Here is a 16,583-nt window from a genome sequence, read left to right on the forward strand (position 1 = left end):
ACAGACACATGAACAGCCGACAAACATTTAAAAAAATCTTAATTAATCAAGTAAAGCCAGGAGGAGCATTCAGATAGTTTGCTTCTTTCTCACCTGCCAGGCAATTTGACTTTCTACTAATCAGAAAGACAGTTGTAGCAGTTTTCATACATGCAGCAAACAGCTTGCTTGGAGTCGCACACAGGACTCGCTGCACAGCTCAAAAAACAACCAATCGGGGCACTTGCTCCATTCGAGCTCTCGCTCTACTCATAGGTCCTGTACTCTCAATGTCGCAATGTCAGTTAATTTTTCTTAACCCCCCCCCCCCCCCCCTCCGGAAAACAAAACACACAAATCCCACCTAACTTAAACTCTAACAATATAATAACCCTACAAAGCGATTAAAATGTGAATAGCTAAGCAATATGGGTTTAAAAAATAAAAGTTATACTGTGCAGGGCATTTATTTTTCTTGACTGTAAGCACCCGACGTGGTCAGGGGGCTTTAGTGAAATGATATGCTAAGGACACTCTGCCTGTCACAATAGGCCAGGCACACCCCTGAAGACATTACAGTACAAAAACTCTATCTAAATGGTGATCGAGAATTCACGTAAAAAAAAAAAAAAAAAATAATAATCCTGGTTCAGCACGGGGACAGATTGAGTTTATAATCGAAAGCTCTCTCGCCCCGACGTGCCCAAGTGACAAACCACATGATTAGGGCAAAGTAACTTTGACTAAGAGATGCTACATATACCAGCCTTCTGACCCACCCACCCACCCACGATTATAGTTAAAAGGCAAACTTGCTCTCCTTTCTCCCCCCCCCCCCCACACACTTACAAATGCACACGCATACACACTCACAGAGACAAGCATACACACACATAACAGCTCCACTTCAGTGCTTCTTAAGCGCTGGGTGTGTTGGTGCTGGGTTTTGAAGAAGAAGCTCAGTGAAGACCCTCTCCCTGTTGACAGACAGCTACAGCTGAGCCAATCCAGCTAGCCCCCTGCTCGCTCCTCCTCAGAGTCTTTGTGGGAAGGGTCACTGGGCGTAATTCAAGTCAACAGTCAGCTTTGTTTCATTGAATCCTAGTGGTAACGTCTCGGCTCTCACGATGTCCCTGGAGCACCAGTGGTGAGTGCAGGCGACAGGGGGCTCTGGGTCTGGTCTGGGTCACCATCGCACGTTTGGAGGTTTGTGGAGTGGGTGACCAGATGGTAAACAAATCCTGACCCAGGCCTCACCGCACGCCTCTTGGCACCAAACCCAGTCACTGTAGTGCAACAGGAGAGGAATGGCGGTGCTGCCTCTTAGCATGACACAAGCCTGTCTAGAGAGCTGTCTAACTCTTCCCCAAACAGGTGTGCAAGTTAGTTTCTTTGTTTCCCCTCCTCCCCCAATGCCGATTTGTCCATACTTCGCAAGACTTTTGTGCCGATGGCGTTCCCTTTTTTCGTCGGAAAACGATGCAGCATTATTGAAAACATGCAGTAGAACAATAGCACAGTATCAATACAGTCAGAAATGATCGATTAGACATTGTAACATTACATCCACCATTTTGTATACGTTCACTGTATCCTGCTTGAACTTGAAGCAATAGGGGGCTTAGTCTTGTAACTTCAAATCAGATGCTCTGTACACTTGGGGACTCATGGGTAATATGACCATGATCCTTTTGGGGGGACCTCTGACATAGTCAATCTATAATGAAAACGGGCAGCTGCAGATTCTCTCTTGAAAAGGCATGGCTTTAGTCATGCCACACGCATCATATCATGACTCATACAACGATAGCATTATTTTCCCGCCAAGCATTATCATCACATTACAAATACAAAAAAAGAGGCTTCAAAATATAGCAAACGCACACTATTTCATGTCAAATTCAATCACATGGCACCAGAACGCTGCACTGAAGAAACACCTTTTTTTTTGTTGTTCTTTACAATTACCCTTACATGGCACTTTGAATGGAGGAACCTTGTCTATCGGTCACGCCTATGCGAAGAGAAGGACTGAAAAAAACTCACAATTCAAGTAAAAGCCCTTTCTGACATGGAATGATCATACAGCTAAGGTCCATTTTAAGTGCAAATGTAAGTGCACACCAATACAGAGGGGGTCAAAATGCCACTGAAACTGATGGGGGGGGGGAGCTTATGTCCCTTCTGTTCAGGGCTGGAGACCACGCAGAGTCTGAGAAACCATTATTTGTGAGATAAGGCTTTGAGGAGAAGCGCACCTGCTAGACAGGGCCACACGGAGTCCCCTTAGGGTTCCTGATACACCGTCTCTCGGCCCAAAGCATCGTCACTAGCATCAGTCACCCACTGTCTGCTCTGGGGAATTCTCTCCCTCTCTTGGGCAATAATGGTCAAGCCTCACAGGACTCTACCTGCTGTAAGGGTCGCCTCGGTAACCATCTCTGCTGCTGCTGCTGCTATTGTTATCGTTGCCGTTTGTGCCACTGCTGGGAGGGTAGGAGCTGCGAGAGGAGGAGGAGGAAGAGGAGAAGAGCAGGGAGGAAGAGGGGCCTGGCTCAGAATTGTCCATTCGGCTGGCTACTTCAAACACATTGTCGATGTCCATGGCCACTGAGAGCCCAGCCCCCGTACCTGAGGCTAGGCTGGGGGGTTGTGGTTGGGAGAGAAAGGGCGGCCCCCACACCGGGCCTGGGCGAGGCTCTGTGGGAGCGGAGGGGTGCTCCAGGCTGAGACGCAGGGTCTGGGTCTGGGAGGGCTGTGGCTGGGTAATGGTGAGGGGGCAGGCGGTGGCGGTGGAAAGGGAGGCTGTAGAGGGGCTGGGGACGGCCAGGTTGGGGTCACTGCTGCTGGGCCGCCTGGCTGCGGCGCCGGCCCAGGTCTGGGAGCCGCGGTGGATGCGATGGCTGACGATAATGTTGTTGCCGAAGCCGCCCATGGAGGCCATGGTGGTGCTCTGCTCCCGCTGGACCACCGCCGTCATGCCGCCCTCTGCGATGAGCCGGCGGATCCGCGCCAGGGCGTCCTCTCCCGGGGCATACTCTGGGGCCTCGCCTGGATAGAGGAGGGAGGGAAGGAGAGAAGATATGAGCGATGATAATGAACTCTTTCAAGCTGCTGATTGTTTTTTTCAGTGGTGACTTGCAAAACAATGTAATGCCAGGGAGAAAGTTGGCCCCAGGGGGAAAGTTAATATGTCAGTCTGTTCCTGGAAACCCCAGTGTTCAGTACAGCTGGCTGCTAGAGGAGGATGGTTATGAGGAAACCATCGGGGACCATAGGAAATTACTCCCTGAGAGAGGGGAGAGATTTGATTCTGCCTGCTGCTGCAGGTCATAAATGACTGGTCCTTTTAGCGAAACGAAACCCAGTCCAGCCTTCTACTCATACAATGGAGGATATACCTTTCACTGATTCCCTCCTCTGCAAAACAGACAGTTGAACCACCCCTTTCTGACCATTTTACCATTTGCTGTCATAATGACTATATACAGTGCATATAATAAGTATTCACCCCCCTTGGTATTTTTTTCAAAGTGGGATTGAAATATATTTCATTATAATTTTTATTTTTTAAAATCATGATCTAGACATAATAATCAAAAGAAAATTCGACACATTTTTACAAATTAATAGAAAATTGATTAGGCAAGCCTAAATTAGTTCAGTAGTAAAATGTGGCTTAACAAATCACATAATAAGTTGCAGACTCACTGTGTGAAATAATAGGGGTTGACATGATTTTTTTATGACTACCCCTTCCTCTGTCCCCCATACATACAACATCTACAGTTGAAGTCGGAAGTTTACATACACCTTAGCCAAATACATTTAAACTCAGCTTTTTCACAATTACTGACATTTAATCCTAGTAAGAATTCTCTGTTTTAGGTCAGTTAGGATCACCACTTTATTTTAAGAATGTGAAATGTCAGAATAATAGTAGAGAGAATGATTTATTTCAGCTTTTATTTCTTTCATCACATTCCCAGTGGGTCAGAAGTTTACATACACTCAATTAGTATTTGGTAGCATTGCCTTTAAGAAGGACAACCATCTCTACAGCACTCCACCAATCAGGCCTTTATGGTAGAGTGGCCAGATGGAAGCCACTCCTCAGTAAAAGGCACATGACAGCCTGCTTGGAGTTTGCCAAAAGGCACCTAAAGTACAGACCATGAGAAACAAGATTCTCAGGTCTGATGAAACCGCAGGGTTCTCCAGAGGGTGGTGCGGTCTGCTGAATGCATTATCGGGGGCAAACTGCCCGCCCTCTAAGACACATACAGCACCCGATGTCACAGGAAGGCCAAAAAGATAATCAAGGACATCAACCACCCGAGCCACTGCCTGTTCACCCCGCTATCATCCAGAAGGCGAGGTCAGTACAGGTACATCAAAGCTGGGACCGAGAGAATGAAAAACAGCTTCTATCTCAAGGCCTTCAGACTGTTAAATAGCCATCACTAACACATTAGAGCAGGGTTCTTCAATTCCGGTCCTGGAGGGCCGAGACACCTCTGTTTTTCATCCTCTCCTTCTAATCAGGGGCTAATTCAGACCTGGGACACCAGGTGAGTGCAATTAACTACCAGGTAGAAATAAAAAACAGAAGTGTTTCGGCCCTCCAGGACCGGAATTGAAGAACCCTGCATTAGAGGCTGCTGCTGCCTATTGAAATCACTGGCCACTTTAAGAAATGGAACACTAGTCACTTTAATAATGTTTACAGTCACTTTAATAATGTTTACATATCTTGCACTACTCATCTCATATGTATATACTGCATTCTATTCTATAATATTCTACTATATCTTAGTCCATGCCACGCTGTCATTGCTTGTCCATATATGTATATTTTCTTAAATTCCATTCCTTACTAGTTTTGTGTGTATTAGGTATATGTTGTGAAATTGTTAAATATTACTTGTTAGATATTACTGCACTGTCGGAGCTAGAAGCACAAGCATTTCGCTACACCAGCTATAACATCTGCTAAACACGTGTATGTGACAAATACAATTTCATTTGTGCCGAGCAAATTTTGCAGTTTTAAAACACATTTTCTTCCAATTCTATACATTTTGCAATGTCTAATGTGTATTCATGTGATATTTGACCAACTCAAACATTAAACAATCTATGGGCTAAAAAAACCAATCTAAAAAACGTTAGCTGACATGGGCTAGTTTAAAAATGTATGCACTCACTAACTGTAAGTCGCTCTGGATAAGAGTGTCTGCTAAATGACACAAATGTAATGCAAATGTACATCTGGACATTTCTGACACGTTACAGTGCATTCAGAAAGTATTCAGACCCCTTGACCTTTTCCACATTTTGTTACGTTACAGTCTTATTCTAAAATGGATTAAATAAAACATTTTCCTCATCAATCTACACACAATACCCCATAATGACAAAGCAAAAACAGGTTTTTAGACATTTTTGCAAATGTATTAAAAACAAAAAAAGATACCTTATTTATATAAGTATTCAGACCCTTTGCTATGAGACTCGAAATAGAGTTCAGGTGCAGGCAGGTAAAAGGCACATGACAGCCCGCTTGGAGTTTGATAAAAGGCACCTGAAGGACTCTTAGACCATGAGAAACAAGATTCTCTGGTCTGATGAAACCAATAATGAACTCTTTGGCCTGAAAGCCAAACGTCATATCTGGAGGGAACCTGGCACCATCCCTATTGTGAAGCATGGTGGTGGCAGCATCATGCTATGGGGATGTTTCTCAGCGGCAGGGACTGGGAGACTAGTCAGGATCGAGGGAAAGATGAACGGAGCATAGTACAGAGAGATCCTTGATTAAAACCTGCTCCAGAGCGCTCAGGACCTCAGACTAGGGTGAAGGTTCACCTTCCAACAGGACAACAACCCTTGAGAGGATCTGCAGAGAAGAATGGGAGAAACTCCCCAAATATAGGTGTGCCAAGCTTGTAGCATCATACCCAAGAAGACTTGAGGCTGTAATCGCTGCCAAAGGGTCTGAATACTTATGTAAACGTGATATTTCCGTTTTTTATTTTTAATAGATTTGCAAAAATGTCTAAAAACTAGTTTTTGCTTTGTCATTATGAGGTATTGCGTGCAGATTGATGAGGGGAAAAAAACAATTCAATCAATTTTACAATAAGGCTGTGGAAAAAGTCAAGGGGTCTGAATACTTTCCGAATGTACTGTAAATCTTTAAAAGAAAATATACCTTTTCTTCCACCTTGACATTACAGAGTATTTTGTGTAGACTGATGACAAAAAATGACAAATCCATTTTAATCACACTTTGTAAATGTAACAGAAATTCAAGGGGGGTGAATCCTTATGATACCCACTGTAAAAGTGTTTCTCCTACCCTTCAATTGAATTTTGATAAAACGAAGGGAAAGACTGCTATAAAACCATGTAGAATGTACAATAACAGGGGTCTTTAGGGAGAGTAGTAGCTGGGACTGGGAGGATTACCGGTGTTGGCTGTGGAGGTGCCGGCTTCTGTTGAAGCGTCCCCCATGCCACTGTCCTCGGTCCGACTGGTTTGTGGCTGCTCCAGGCCTCCCTGGGTCTCACGGCTTGTGGACGGGACCTCTTGACGGGCTTCTACTGAGATTAGTAGTGAGAGAGAAATCATTGATACATTAACATTTCCTCAACAAAACTAAATTGCAACACTAAACTGCACAGTAAGTCAGAAATTTGTTGAAGGTTAACATCTGTGTAAAACACAAAAAAATACTTGTACTGCTGACTCTTAATTTAAAGGCAATGTGTCCTTGAGCATGGGTCTGATTGGATCTCAGTGTTTTATTTTCGCACAGGGAAACAATGAGAAGTCTCCTCCTACCATAAGCAGCAGCGTGGGAGGTGCTGGGCCCGGAGAGGTCCATCTCTGTCTGCGTCTCAGCGTTCTGCAGCTGCACGATGGCCGTCTGAGTGCCCTGTGAGGTCACCGAGGGGGCGGGCTGTCGGGGCTGGAGGCCAATGGCATTCATCAGACCCATGTCCCTGTCAAGTCTCCAGCTGGTGCGACTGGAGACCCTTGGAGTGGACAAACACCACAGAGAAGATTGATATGATATTATGGATGGATACTCATTACACAGTTTAGAGTTGCAAATTCCAGAAACGTCCCCAAAATCCCACGTTTTTAAAGTTGGAGGATTTCTGGAAAACCTGGGAAAGTTTCTGTAATTTTACACAGTTCAGTGCACACAGCGAGCAGGCCAGAGAGGACATGTAAGAGAAAGAGGTGTCAACTGCTCACCCTGGTCGATCTGTACCGCGGGTCCTGTTGGTTCCACCACCGCTGTTACTGACTGTGAATATGGGCTCGGCGCTCGCTTCGGCCGGGCTCTCTCCGTCACTCCGGTACAACCTGGAGAACAGACAGACAGCACGACATCATTTATCATTGGCACCGACGATGTCGTCATTATCAGATCTCTCCACTGAGGAGAGATTCCTTCATGTAATCATCACAGACAATGACCTCATTACAGACCAATAATTGACCCTCTCCAATCCAGACGCTTCCTGTTTATACTGGCTATTAGAATAATAAAATCAGAGGCCAAAATGAATCCAAATGACCGCCAGCATTGGAGGTGGTGGTAAGGACTGCACTGAACTCAAGATACCGGGAATACACATTCGCACACAAAGTGTATATTGATGACAACAAAGCAAACAAAAAGTCACCCATGCACTGTCCCGATAGGGCCCAGTCTATCAGGTATACGCATTGCAATGGACAAACAGGAGCACTACTCACACGGGCCTGCAGATGACCAAGTCCCCTTTGTTGGTGCCGTAGGCCAAGCCCATCCCCGGGTCTGGAAGCCATCTGGCTGAATTGATGCTGACGTGCCGCCGCTGGTCCGGAGCCATGGGGTACACCACATTGAACACCATCTAAGGAACAAATAGAGAACCCAAACAAACAAACATCAACAATTGCAAACATCAACAAGTGTACAAGTAATGGTAAATCAAGAACAGATGATGTCTTACTGGAAAGCACGGCGCCATTGGAGAAATGTGAAAAATAAGAAAATATAATATGTCTATCTACTGTCTATGTTCCAACTGATCTAACATTTTCATGTTGTTTTCGAAGAATTTAATGGCTTTATAATGTCTGTAATGGCCAGACAGACAGTAATTTAAAAGCCATTGAAGAACTTATCAGTAGTTTTATGGTGCTGCTACAGTGAATAGTAGGGCTGGGAATTGCCAAGGATCGACCTCATGATATGATATTATCACAATACTTAGGTGCTGATTTCATATTTTTGCGATTCTCACAATTCTATATGTATTGCGATTCAATACTGTGATTGTATTGCGATTCCATGGTCTAAACATATTTCTCACCATATGTCTGCTGCAGAGGGACAAGAGAGAGCCATGAAAAAACAAAAATGGCTCCATATTTAAAAAGAAGATGGAGAACAAGATATGAAGTAAAAATACTTTTGGTGCAGGTACAGCCAACTAGAGCAAAAATAATATTGCGATATTGTCAAAACGATACATATAAATAATATCCTGATATGCAACTTTACTGTATAGATGTTTTACGCCATCACTAGTGAATAGGTGGAATATGATTGTTATTGGTCGGATTCGGTTTGAGGCAGTTCTATGGGAAATAATGGGTACTTAAAGCTGCAATATGTAACTTTTTGGGCGACTGACCAAATTCACATAGAAATGTGAGTTATAGATCTGTCATTCTCATTGAAAGCAAGTCTAAGAAGTGGTAGATCTGTTCTATGTGTGCTATTCCTACTCTTCCTGATTTTAAGTTTCGTTTTGGCGTCTTTTACTTTCGATTTTGTACACCAGCTTCAAACAGCTGAAAATACAATATTTTTGGTAATGGAAAATATATTTCACAGCGGTTTAGATGGTACAATGATTCTCTACACCAGTGGTCCCCAAACTGTGGGGCGTGCCCAGTCAGCAGAGGGGGCGCCGCCCCACCCCCCCCCAAAAAAAACTAACTCAGTCCAGCTTTCAACTTACTGAACGTTGTAATAGTAGAATCCAAAAGGTGCAATTTCGAAATTGGGTAGTGCATCATCAGTTTCCCTCTTGTCATGTCAGTCATTGCATACCTTAGAGAGATATTTATTTATACAGTGCATTCGTAAAGTATTCATGCCCCTTGACTTTTTCCACATTTTGTTACATTACAGCCTTATTCTAAAATGGATTCAATAGACCTGCAAATGTATAAAAAAAAAGAAAACTGGAAATATCACAATTACATAAGTATTCAGACCCTTTACTCAGTACTTTGTTGAAGCACCTTTGACAGCAATTACAGCCTCAAGTCTTCTTGGGTATGACACTACAAGCTTGGCACACCTGTATTTGGGGAGTTTCTCCCATCCTCTGCTGATCCTCTCAAGCTCTGTCAGATTGGATGGGGAGCGCCGCTACACGGTCTCTCCAGAGATGTTAGATCGGGTTCAAGTCCGGGCTCTGGCTGGGCCACTCTGGCTGGGCCACTCAAGGACATTCAGAGACTTGTGCCGAAGCCACTCCTGCATTGGCTTGGCTGTGTGCTTAGGGTTGTTGTCCTGTTGGAAGGTGAACCTTGGTCCCAGTCTGAGGTCCTGAGCGCTCTGGAGTAGGTTTTCATCAAGGATCTCTCTGTACTATGCTTCGTTCATCTTTCCCTCGATCCTGACTAGTCTCCCAGTCCCTGCCGCTGAAAAACATCCCCATAGCATGATGCTGCCACCACCATGCTTCACCGTAGGGATAGTGCCAGGTTCCCTCCAGATATGACGTTTGGCTTTCAGGCCAAAGAGTTCATTATTGGTTTCATCAGACCAGAGATTCTTGTTTCTCATGGTCTAAGAGTCCTTTAGGTGCCTTTTATCAAACTCCAAGCGGGCTGTCATCTGCCTTTTACCTGCCTGCACCTGAGCTCTATTTCGAGTCTCATAGCAAAGGGTCTGAATACTTATATAAATAAGGCATCTGTTTTTTGTTTTTAATACATTTGCAAAAATGTCTAAAAACCTGTTTTTGCTTTGTCATTGTGGGGTATTGTGTGTAGATTGATGAGGAAAATGTTTTATTTAATCCATTTTAGAATAAGACTGTAACGTAACAAAATGTGGAAAAGGTCAAGGGGTCTGAATACTTTCTGAATGCACTGTAACGTGTCAGAAATGTCCAGATCAACTAGCCCATGTCAGCTAACGTTTTTTAGCTAGGTTTTTTATCCCATAGATTGTTTAATGTTTGAGTTGGTCAAATATCACATGAATACACATGAGACATGGCAAAATGTATAGAATTGGAAGAAAATGTGTTTTGAAACTGCAAAATTTGCTCTGCACAAATCAAATCAAATTGTATTTGTCACATACACGTGTTTAGCAGATGTTATAGCGGGTGTAGCGAAATGCTTGTGCTTCTAGCTTCAACAGTGCAGTAATACAGTGGGGAAAAAAAGTATTTAGTCAGCCACCAATTGTGCAAGTTCTCCCACTTAAAAAGATGAGAGAGGCCTGTAATTTTCATCATAGGTACACGTCAACTATGACAGACAAAATGAGAAGAAAAAAATCCAGAAAATCACATTGTAGGATTTTTAATGAATTTATTTGCAAATTATGTTGGAAAATAAGTATTTGGTCAATAACAAAAGTTTCTCAATACTTTGTTATATACCCTTTGTTGGCAATGACACAGGTCAAACGTTTTCTGTAAGTCTTCACAAGGTTATCACACACTGTTGCTGGTATTTTGGCCTGGTATTTTGGTTTCATCTGACCATATGACATTCTCCCAGTCCTCTTCTGGATCATCCAAATGCACTCTAGCAAACTTCAGACGGGCCTGGACATGTACTGGCTTAAGCAGGGGGACATGTCTGGCACTGCAGGATTTGAGTCCCTGGCGGCGTAGTGTGTTACTGATGGTAGGCTTTGTTACTTTGGTCCCAGCTCTCTGCAGGTCATTCACTAGGTCCCCCCGTGTGGTTCTGGGATTTTTGCTCACCGTTCTTGTGATCATTTTGACCCCACGGGGTGAGATCTTGCGTGGAGCCCCAGATCGAGGGAGATTATCAGTGGTCTTGTATGTCTTCCATTTCCTAATAATTGCTCCCACAGTTGATTTCTTCAAACCAAGCTGCTTACCTATTGCAGATTCAGTCTTCCCAGCCTGGTGCAGGTCTACAATTTTGTTTCTGGTGTCCTTTGACAGCTCTTTGGTCTTGGCCATAGTGGAGTTTGGAGTGTGACTGTTTGAGGTTGTGGACAGGTGTCTTTTATACTGATAACAAGTTCAAACAGGTGCCATTAATACAGGTAACGAGTGGAGGACAGAGGAGCCTCTTAAAGAAGAAGTTACAGGTCTGTGAGAGCCAGAAATCTTGCTTGTTTGTAGGTGACCAAATACTTATTTTCCACCATAATTTGCAAATAAATTCATTAAAAATCCTACAATGTGATTTTCTGGAAATGTTTTTCTCAATTTGTCTGTCATAGTTGATGTGTACCTATGATGAAAATTACAGGCCTCTCTCATCATTTTAAGTGGGAGAACTTGCACAATTGGTGGCTGACTAAATACTTTTTTCCCCCACTGTATCTAACAAGTAATATCTAACAATTTCACAACATATACCTAATATACCTAATACACACAAAACACCGTACCAGGTGGTGATACAGCCCGACAGGATGCTCTCAATTGTGCATCTGTAAAAGTTTGTGAGGGTTTTAGGTGCCAAGCCGAATTTCTTCAGCCTCCTGAGATTGAAGAGGCTCTGTTGAGCCTTCTTCACCACACTGTCTGCGTGGGTGGACCATTTCAGTTTGTCGGTGATGTGTACGCCAAGAAACTTGAAGCTTTCCACCTTCTCCACTGCGGTCCCGTCGATGTGGATAGGGGGTTGCACACTCTGCTATTTCCAAAAGTCCACGATCATCTCCTTTGTTTTGTTGACGTTGAGTGAGAGGTTTTTTTCCTGGCACCACACTCCCAAGCCCTCACCTCCTCCCTGTAGGCGGTCTCGTCATTGTTGGTAATCAAGCCTACTACTGTTGTGTCATCTGCAAACTTGATGATTGAGTTGGAGGTGTGCTTGGCCACGCAGTCATGGGTGAACAGGGAGTACAGGAGGGGGCTGAGCATGCACCCTTGTGGGGCCCCAGTGTTGAGGATTAGCGAAGTGGAGATGTTGTTTCCTACCTTCACCACCTGGGGGCGGCCCGTCAGGAAGTCCAGGACCCAGTTGCACAGGGCGGGGTTCAGACCCAGAGCCTCGAGCTTGATGATGAGCTTGGAGGGTACTATGATGTTGAATGCTGAGCTATAGTCAATGAACAGCATTCTTACATAGATATTCCTCTTATCCAGATGGGATAGGGCAGTGTGCAGTGTGATGGCGATTGCATCGTCTGTGGAACTATTGGGGCCGTAAGCAAATTGAAGTGGGTCTAGGGTGACAGGTAAGGTAGAGGTGATATGATCCTTGACTAGTCTCTCAAAGCACTTCATGATGACAGAGGTGAGTGCTACAGGGCGATAGTCATTTAGTTCAGTTACCTTTGCTTTCTTGGATACAAGAATGAGTAGATTTGCAGGAAATAAGCTTTAACCCTAAATTGCCATCCAAAACAGCAATTGTCCAAGAAATATGCTTCATATGTTGATTTTTTACATTGTGAAATTAATGACACACCATGACGATGGCCACACGTGTTTAGATAAGCATGAGATTCCCCTTTTCATCCTATTTATTGAATATCGGAGAAATTATCGGCCGATACAGATATAGCATTTGAAGGTCAATATCGGCCAATAATATCAGTGAACCGATATATCAGTCGGGATCTATATCAAACATAAAATGCACATTAAAGGGAACCCTTCAAGTATGGGTTAAAGCTATGTAGTTGTGCTTCAAGTCTCTACACAGGGGTTAAAGCAAAAAAAATCCCATGACTGAAACTTAAGTCGATCTCAGATTGATTGTCTGGGAACAAGTTAACCTCCCCTTTCATGTAAGAAAGTTATGGCCACCCATGCTTTTAGGGAAAGAGGATCCTTTTGTACATGTATTAAACTGCGAGTTTGACCAATGCCAGTCCCTTTGCTTAAGGGGTCTGGGATCCTTCCCGGGATTATTTTAAAGAAAATATTTACTAAATAAAATAAAGTTAAAAACAAAATTTTAATTAACACAATAAAATAACAAGGCTATATTCAGGGGGTACAGGTACCGAGTCAATGTGCGGGGCTACAGGCTAGTTGAGGTAATTTGTACATGTAGGTAGGGGTAAAGTGACTATCAGAGTTACCATCGGGTTCTTGGTCACCTCCCTGACCAAGGCCCTTCTCCCCCGATTGCTCAGTTTGGCCGGGCGGCCAGCTCTAGGAAGAGTATTGGTGGTTCCAAACTTCTTCCATTTAAGAATGATGGAGGCCAGCTGTGTTCTTGGGGACCTTCAATGCTGCAGACATTTGTTGGTGCCCTTCCCCAGATCTGTGCCTCAACACAATCCTGTCTCGGAGCTCTACGGACAATTCCTTCAACCTCATTGGTTTGGTTTTTGCTCTAACATGCACTATCAACTGTGGGACCTTATATATACTGGTGTGTGCCTTTCAAAATCATGTCCAATCAATTGAATTTACCACAGGTGGACTCCAATCAAGTTTTAGAAACATCTCAAGGATGATCAATGGAAACAGGATGCACCTGCACTCAATTTCGTGTCTCATAGCAAAGGGTCTGGATACTTATGTAGATAAGGTATTTATGTTTTTAATAAATTTGAAACAAATTCTACCAAACTGTTTTCCCTTTGTCATTATGGGGTATTGTGTGTAGATTCCTGCAGATTTTTTATTTTTTCAATCCATTTTAGAATAAGGCTGTAACGTAACAAAATGTGGAAAAAGTCAAGGGGTCTGAATACTTTCCGAATGCACTGTAGGTCCTGGATGGCAGGAAGCTTGGCCCCAGTGATGTACTGGGCCGTACGCACTACCCTCTGTAGCGCCTTATGGTCGGATGATGAGCAGTTGCCATACCAGGCGGTGATGCAACCGGTCAGGATGCTCTTGATGGTGCAGCTGTATAACTTTCTGAGGATCTGGGGACCCATGCCAAATCTTTTCAGTCTCCTGATGCGGGAAAAGGCTTTGTCGCGCCATCTTCACGACTGTCTTAGTGTTTGGACCAATTCCAAATTAGCAATAAGCATTATCACCTGAAGCACAACTGATGCAGCATAGTGGCTATAAAAAGTTACATAGGCTGAACAATGGGGTTTGTCTATCTGCATTTACCCCATTGGACACAACATCCTAATTGTAATTATTATTTTATTATAAATATGAATATATAAATAATTCTTAATTATATATTTTTGTTTCTATTAAAAAGTATGTCATTGCCCTTTTAAGACGACATTGACCCTTTAAGAGCTATTTTGCGCAGCTGTGCCTAAACCATGCTTGAAACTCCGGTTGTAAAACTGCATCTGTAAAACGATGCCACATGAAGGAGTAGAGAAATAAACATGGTGTCCCCCTCATGGCCAAAACTGCTTTCAAAATACAATTGCCAAAGCTGCTTTCAAAAGTGTTTTCCCGCGATTGCATTAAGAATTGTTGTGCATTGACTGCTTGTCAGAATACATGTTTCCCTCCTATGGCTCTCGCAACTTGAATGCGCCTCGAAAGGAATGTTTATCTTGCACAGAATACACAACAAGCCAACTAGGTAAATAAGTAAATGATTCTACACTGAACAAAAATATAAACGCAACATGTAAAGTGAAGATCCCAGAAAATGTCCATACGCACAAAAACTGCTTTACTTAGAATTGTATTAGGTATATGTGTATTAGGTATATGTTGTGAAATTGTTAGATATTACTTGTTAGATATTACTTCACTGTCAGAGCTAGAAACACAAGCATTTCGCTACCCCCGCAATAACATCTGCTAATACGTGTATGAAATACGTTTGATTTGAAAAGCTTATCTCAAAAAAGTTGTGCATAAATTTGTTTACATCCCTGTTAGTGAGCATTTCCCCTTTGCCAAGATAATCCATCCACCTGACAGCTGCAGCATATCAAAAAGCTGATTAAACAGCTGATCATTACACAGGTGCACCTTGTGCTGGCGACAATAAAAGGCCACTCTAAAATGTGCAGTTTTGTCACAACACAATGCCACAGATGTCTCAAGTTTTGAGGGAGCGTGCAATTGGCATGCTGACAGCAGGAATCTCCACCAGAGTTGTTTTAATATTAATTTCTCTACCATAAGCCAACGTAGTTTTAGTGAATTTGGCAGTATGTCCAACCGGCCTCATAACCGCAGACCACGTGTAACCGCAGACCACGTGTAACCACGCCAGCACAGTACCTCCACATCCGGCTTCTTCACCTGTGGGATCGTCTGAGCCTTCTTACATCTCCTAGATATAGGACACTTCCAAACCTTATTCTTTATGATGTATTTTTTTACTGTCTTTTTTGCCATTTATGAATGTGTTATTCAATGCGTTTCTATAGGCTATAGTAGTAAAGGCTAAAATCAATATTTTATCAAATTAGTTTTTTTAATATTTTTCTTGGATACCTAAAGGGGTCCTAAAATTCCAAATCAAATAGCCAAATTATCCATGGTATGCCTCTTAACCCCCCCCCCAACAGCTTAGACTTTTACAGGTTTTAACCCCAGTCTCTACAGAGCTGGTAGTATCAATTATCATACTATGTTCTCCCTCATTGTTGACCACCACAGCCACACACTACTGACATAGGTTAACAGCAACATGTAACCAGGGTCATGTTCACTATGGCATGCAAAAGAAACAAAAAGGAGAGTTTCTTATTGGACAAGTCCGGGTAGTCCATCCATGTTTCAGTCCTTTTTCTTCCGTTTGGTGCCTAATGAACACAACCCTGGTCTTTCCCTGCATCAAGAGGCTATGTCTGTCTTTCTCACCCTGATGGAGGTCTCTCCGCCGTGGGGCTGCTGCAGCCGGAACACTTGCGCCACCATGTGGTCAGTGGAGGGATGTAGCAGGATCCTGCGGGAGGCCAGGCCCACCATCACGTAGCAGCCCATGGGAGACAGGCTCACCGAGATGGCATTGGGACCTGTGGGAGAAGGAAGACAAAACTGACAAGGTTAGGCAAGATTCTTCTCGGTTAATATTGTAGTATAGTTTAGGTTCACTAACAATATGCTCTTTAGTGCACTAATTTACTAGATTCAATGTTTTATACTGAACAAAAATATAAACGTCCCATGTTTCATGAGCTGAAATAAAAGATCCCAGAAATGTTCCATATGCACAAAAAGCATATTTCTCTAACATTTTGTGCACAAATTTGTTTACGTCCCTGGTAGTGAGCATTTCTCCTTTGCCACGATAATCCATCCACCTTACAGGTGTGTCATATCAAGAAGCTGATTAAACAGCATGATCATTACACAGGTGCACCTTGTGCTGGGGACAATAAAAGGCCACTCTAAAATGTGCAGTTTTGTCACACAACACAATGCCACAGATGTCTCAAGTTTTGAGGGAGCTTGCAATTGGC

General features: G+C 43.3%; 1 protein-coding gene across 1 annotated transcript in view; it reads right to left on the reverse strand.

Moving 5' to 3' along the window:
- Nucleotides 1-825: 825 nt before the first annotated feature.
- The window catches only part of LOC311137050 (activating molecule in BECN1-regulated autophagy protein 1B-like), a 34,898-nt gene continuing 19,140 nt past the window's right edge, over nt 826-16,583 (reverse strand). The window contains exons 13-18 of the mRNA XM_084171359.1: nt 15,982-16,136; nt 7,754-7,893; nt 7,247-7,357; nt 6,827-7,020; nt 6,451-6,585; nt 826-3,030 (exon numbers count right to left, since the gene is read on the reverse strand). Coding sequence (XP_084027485.1) covers nt 2,387-3,030; nt 6,451-6,585; nt 6,827-7,020; nt 7,247-7,357; nt 7,754-7,893; nt 15,982-16,136 — 1,379 coding nt within the window. The 3' untranslated portion in view covers nt 826-2,386. The remainder of the gene's footprint in view (nt 3,031-6,450; nt 6,586-6,826; nt 7,021-7,246; nt 7,358-7,753; nt 7,894-15,981; nt 16,137-16,583) is intronic.

The sequence above is a fragment of the Coregonus lavaretus genome (genome assembly GCF_964263955.1).
Source record: "Coregonus lavaretus genome assembly, chromosome: 11".
NCBI lineage: Eukaryota > Metazoa > Chordata > Actinopteri > Salmoniformes > Salmonidae > Coregonus > Coregonus lavaretus.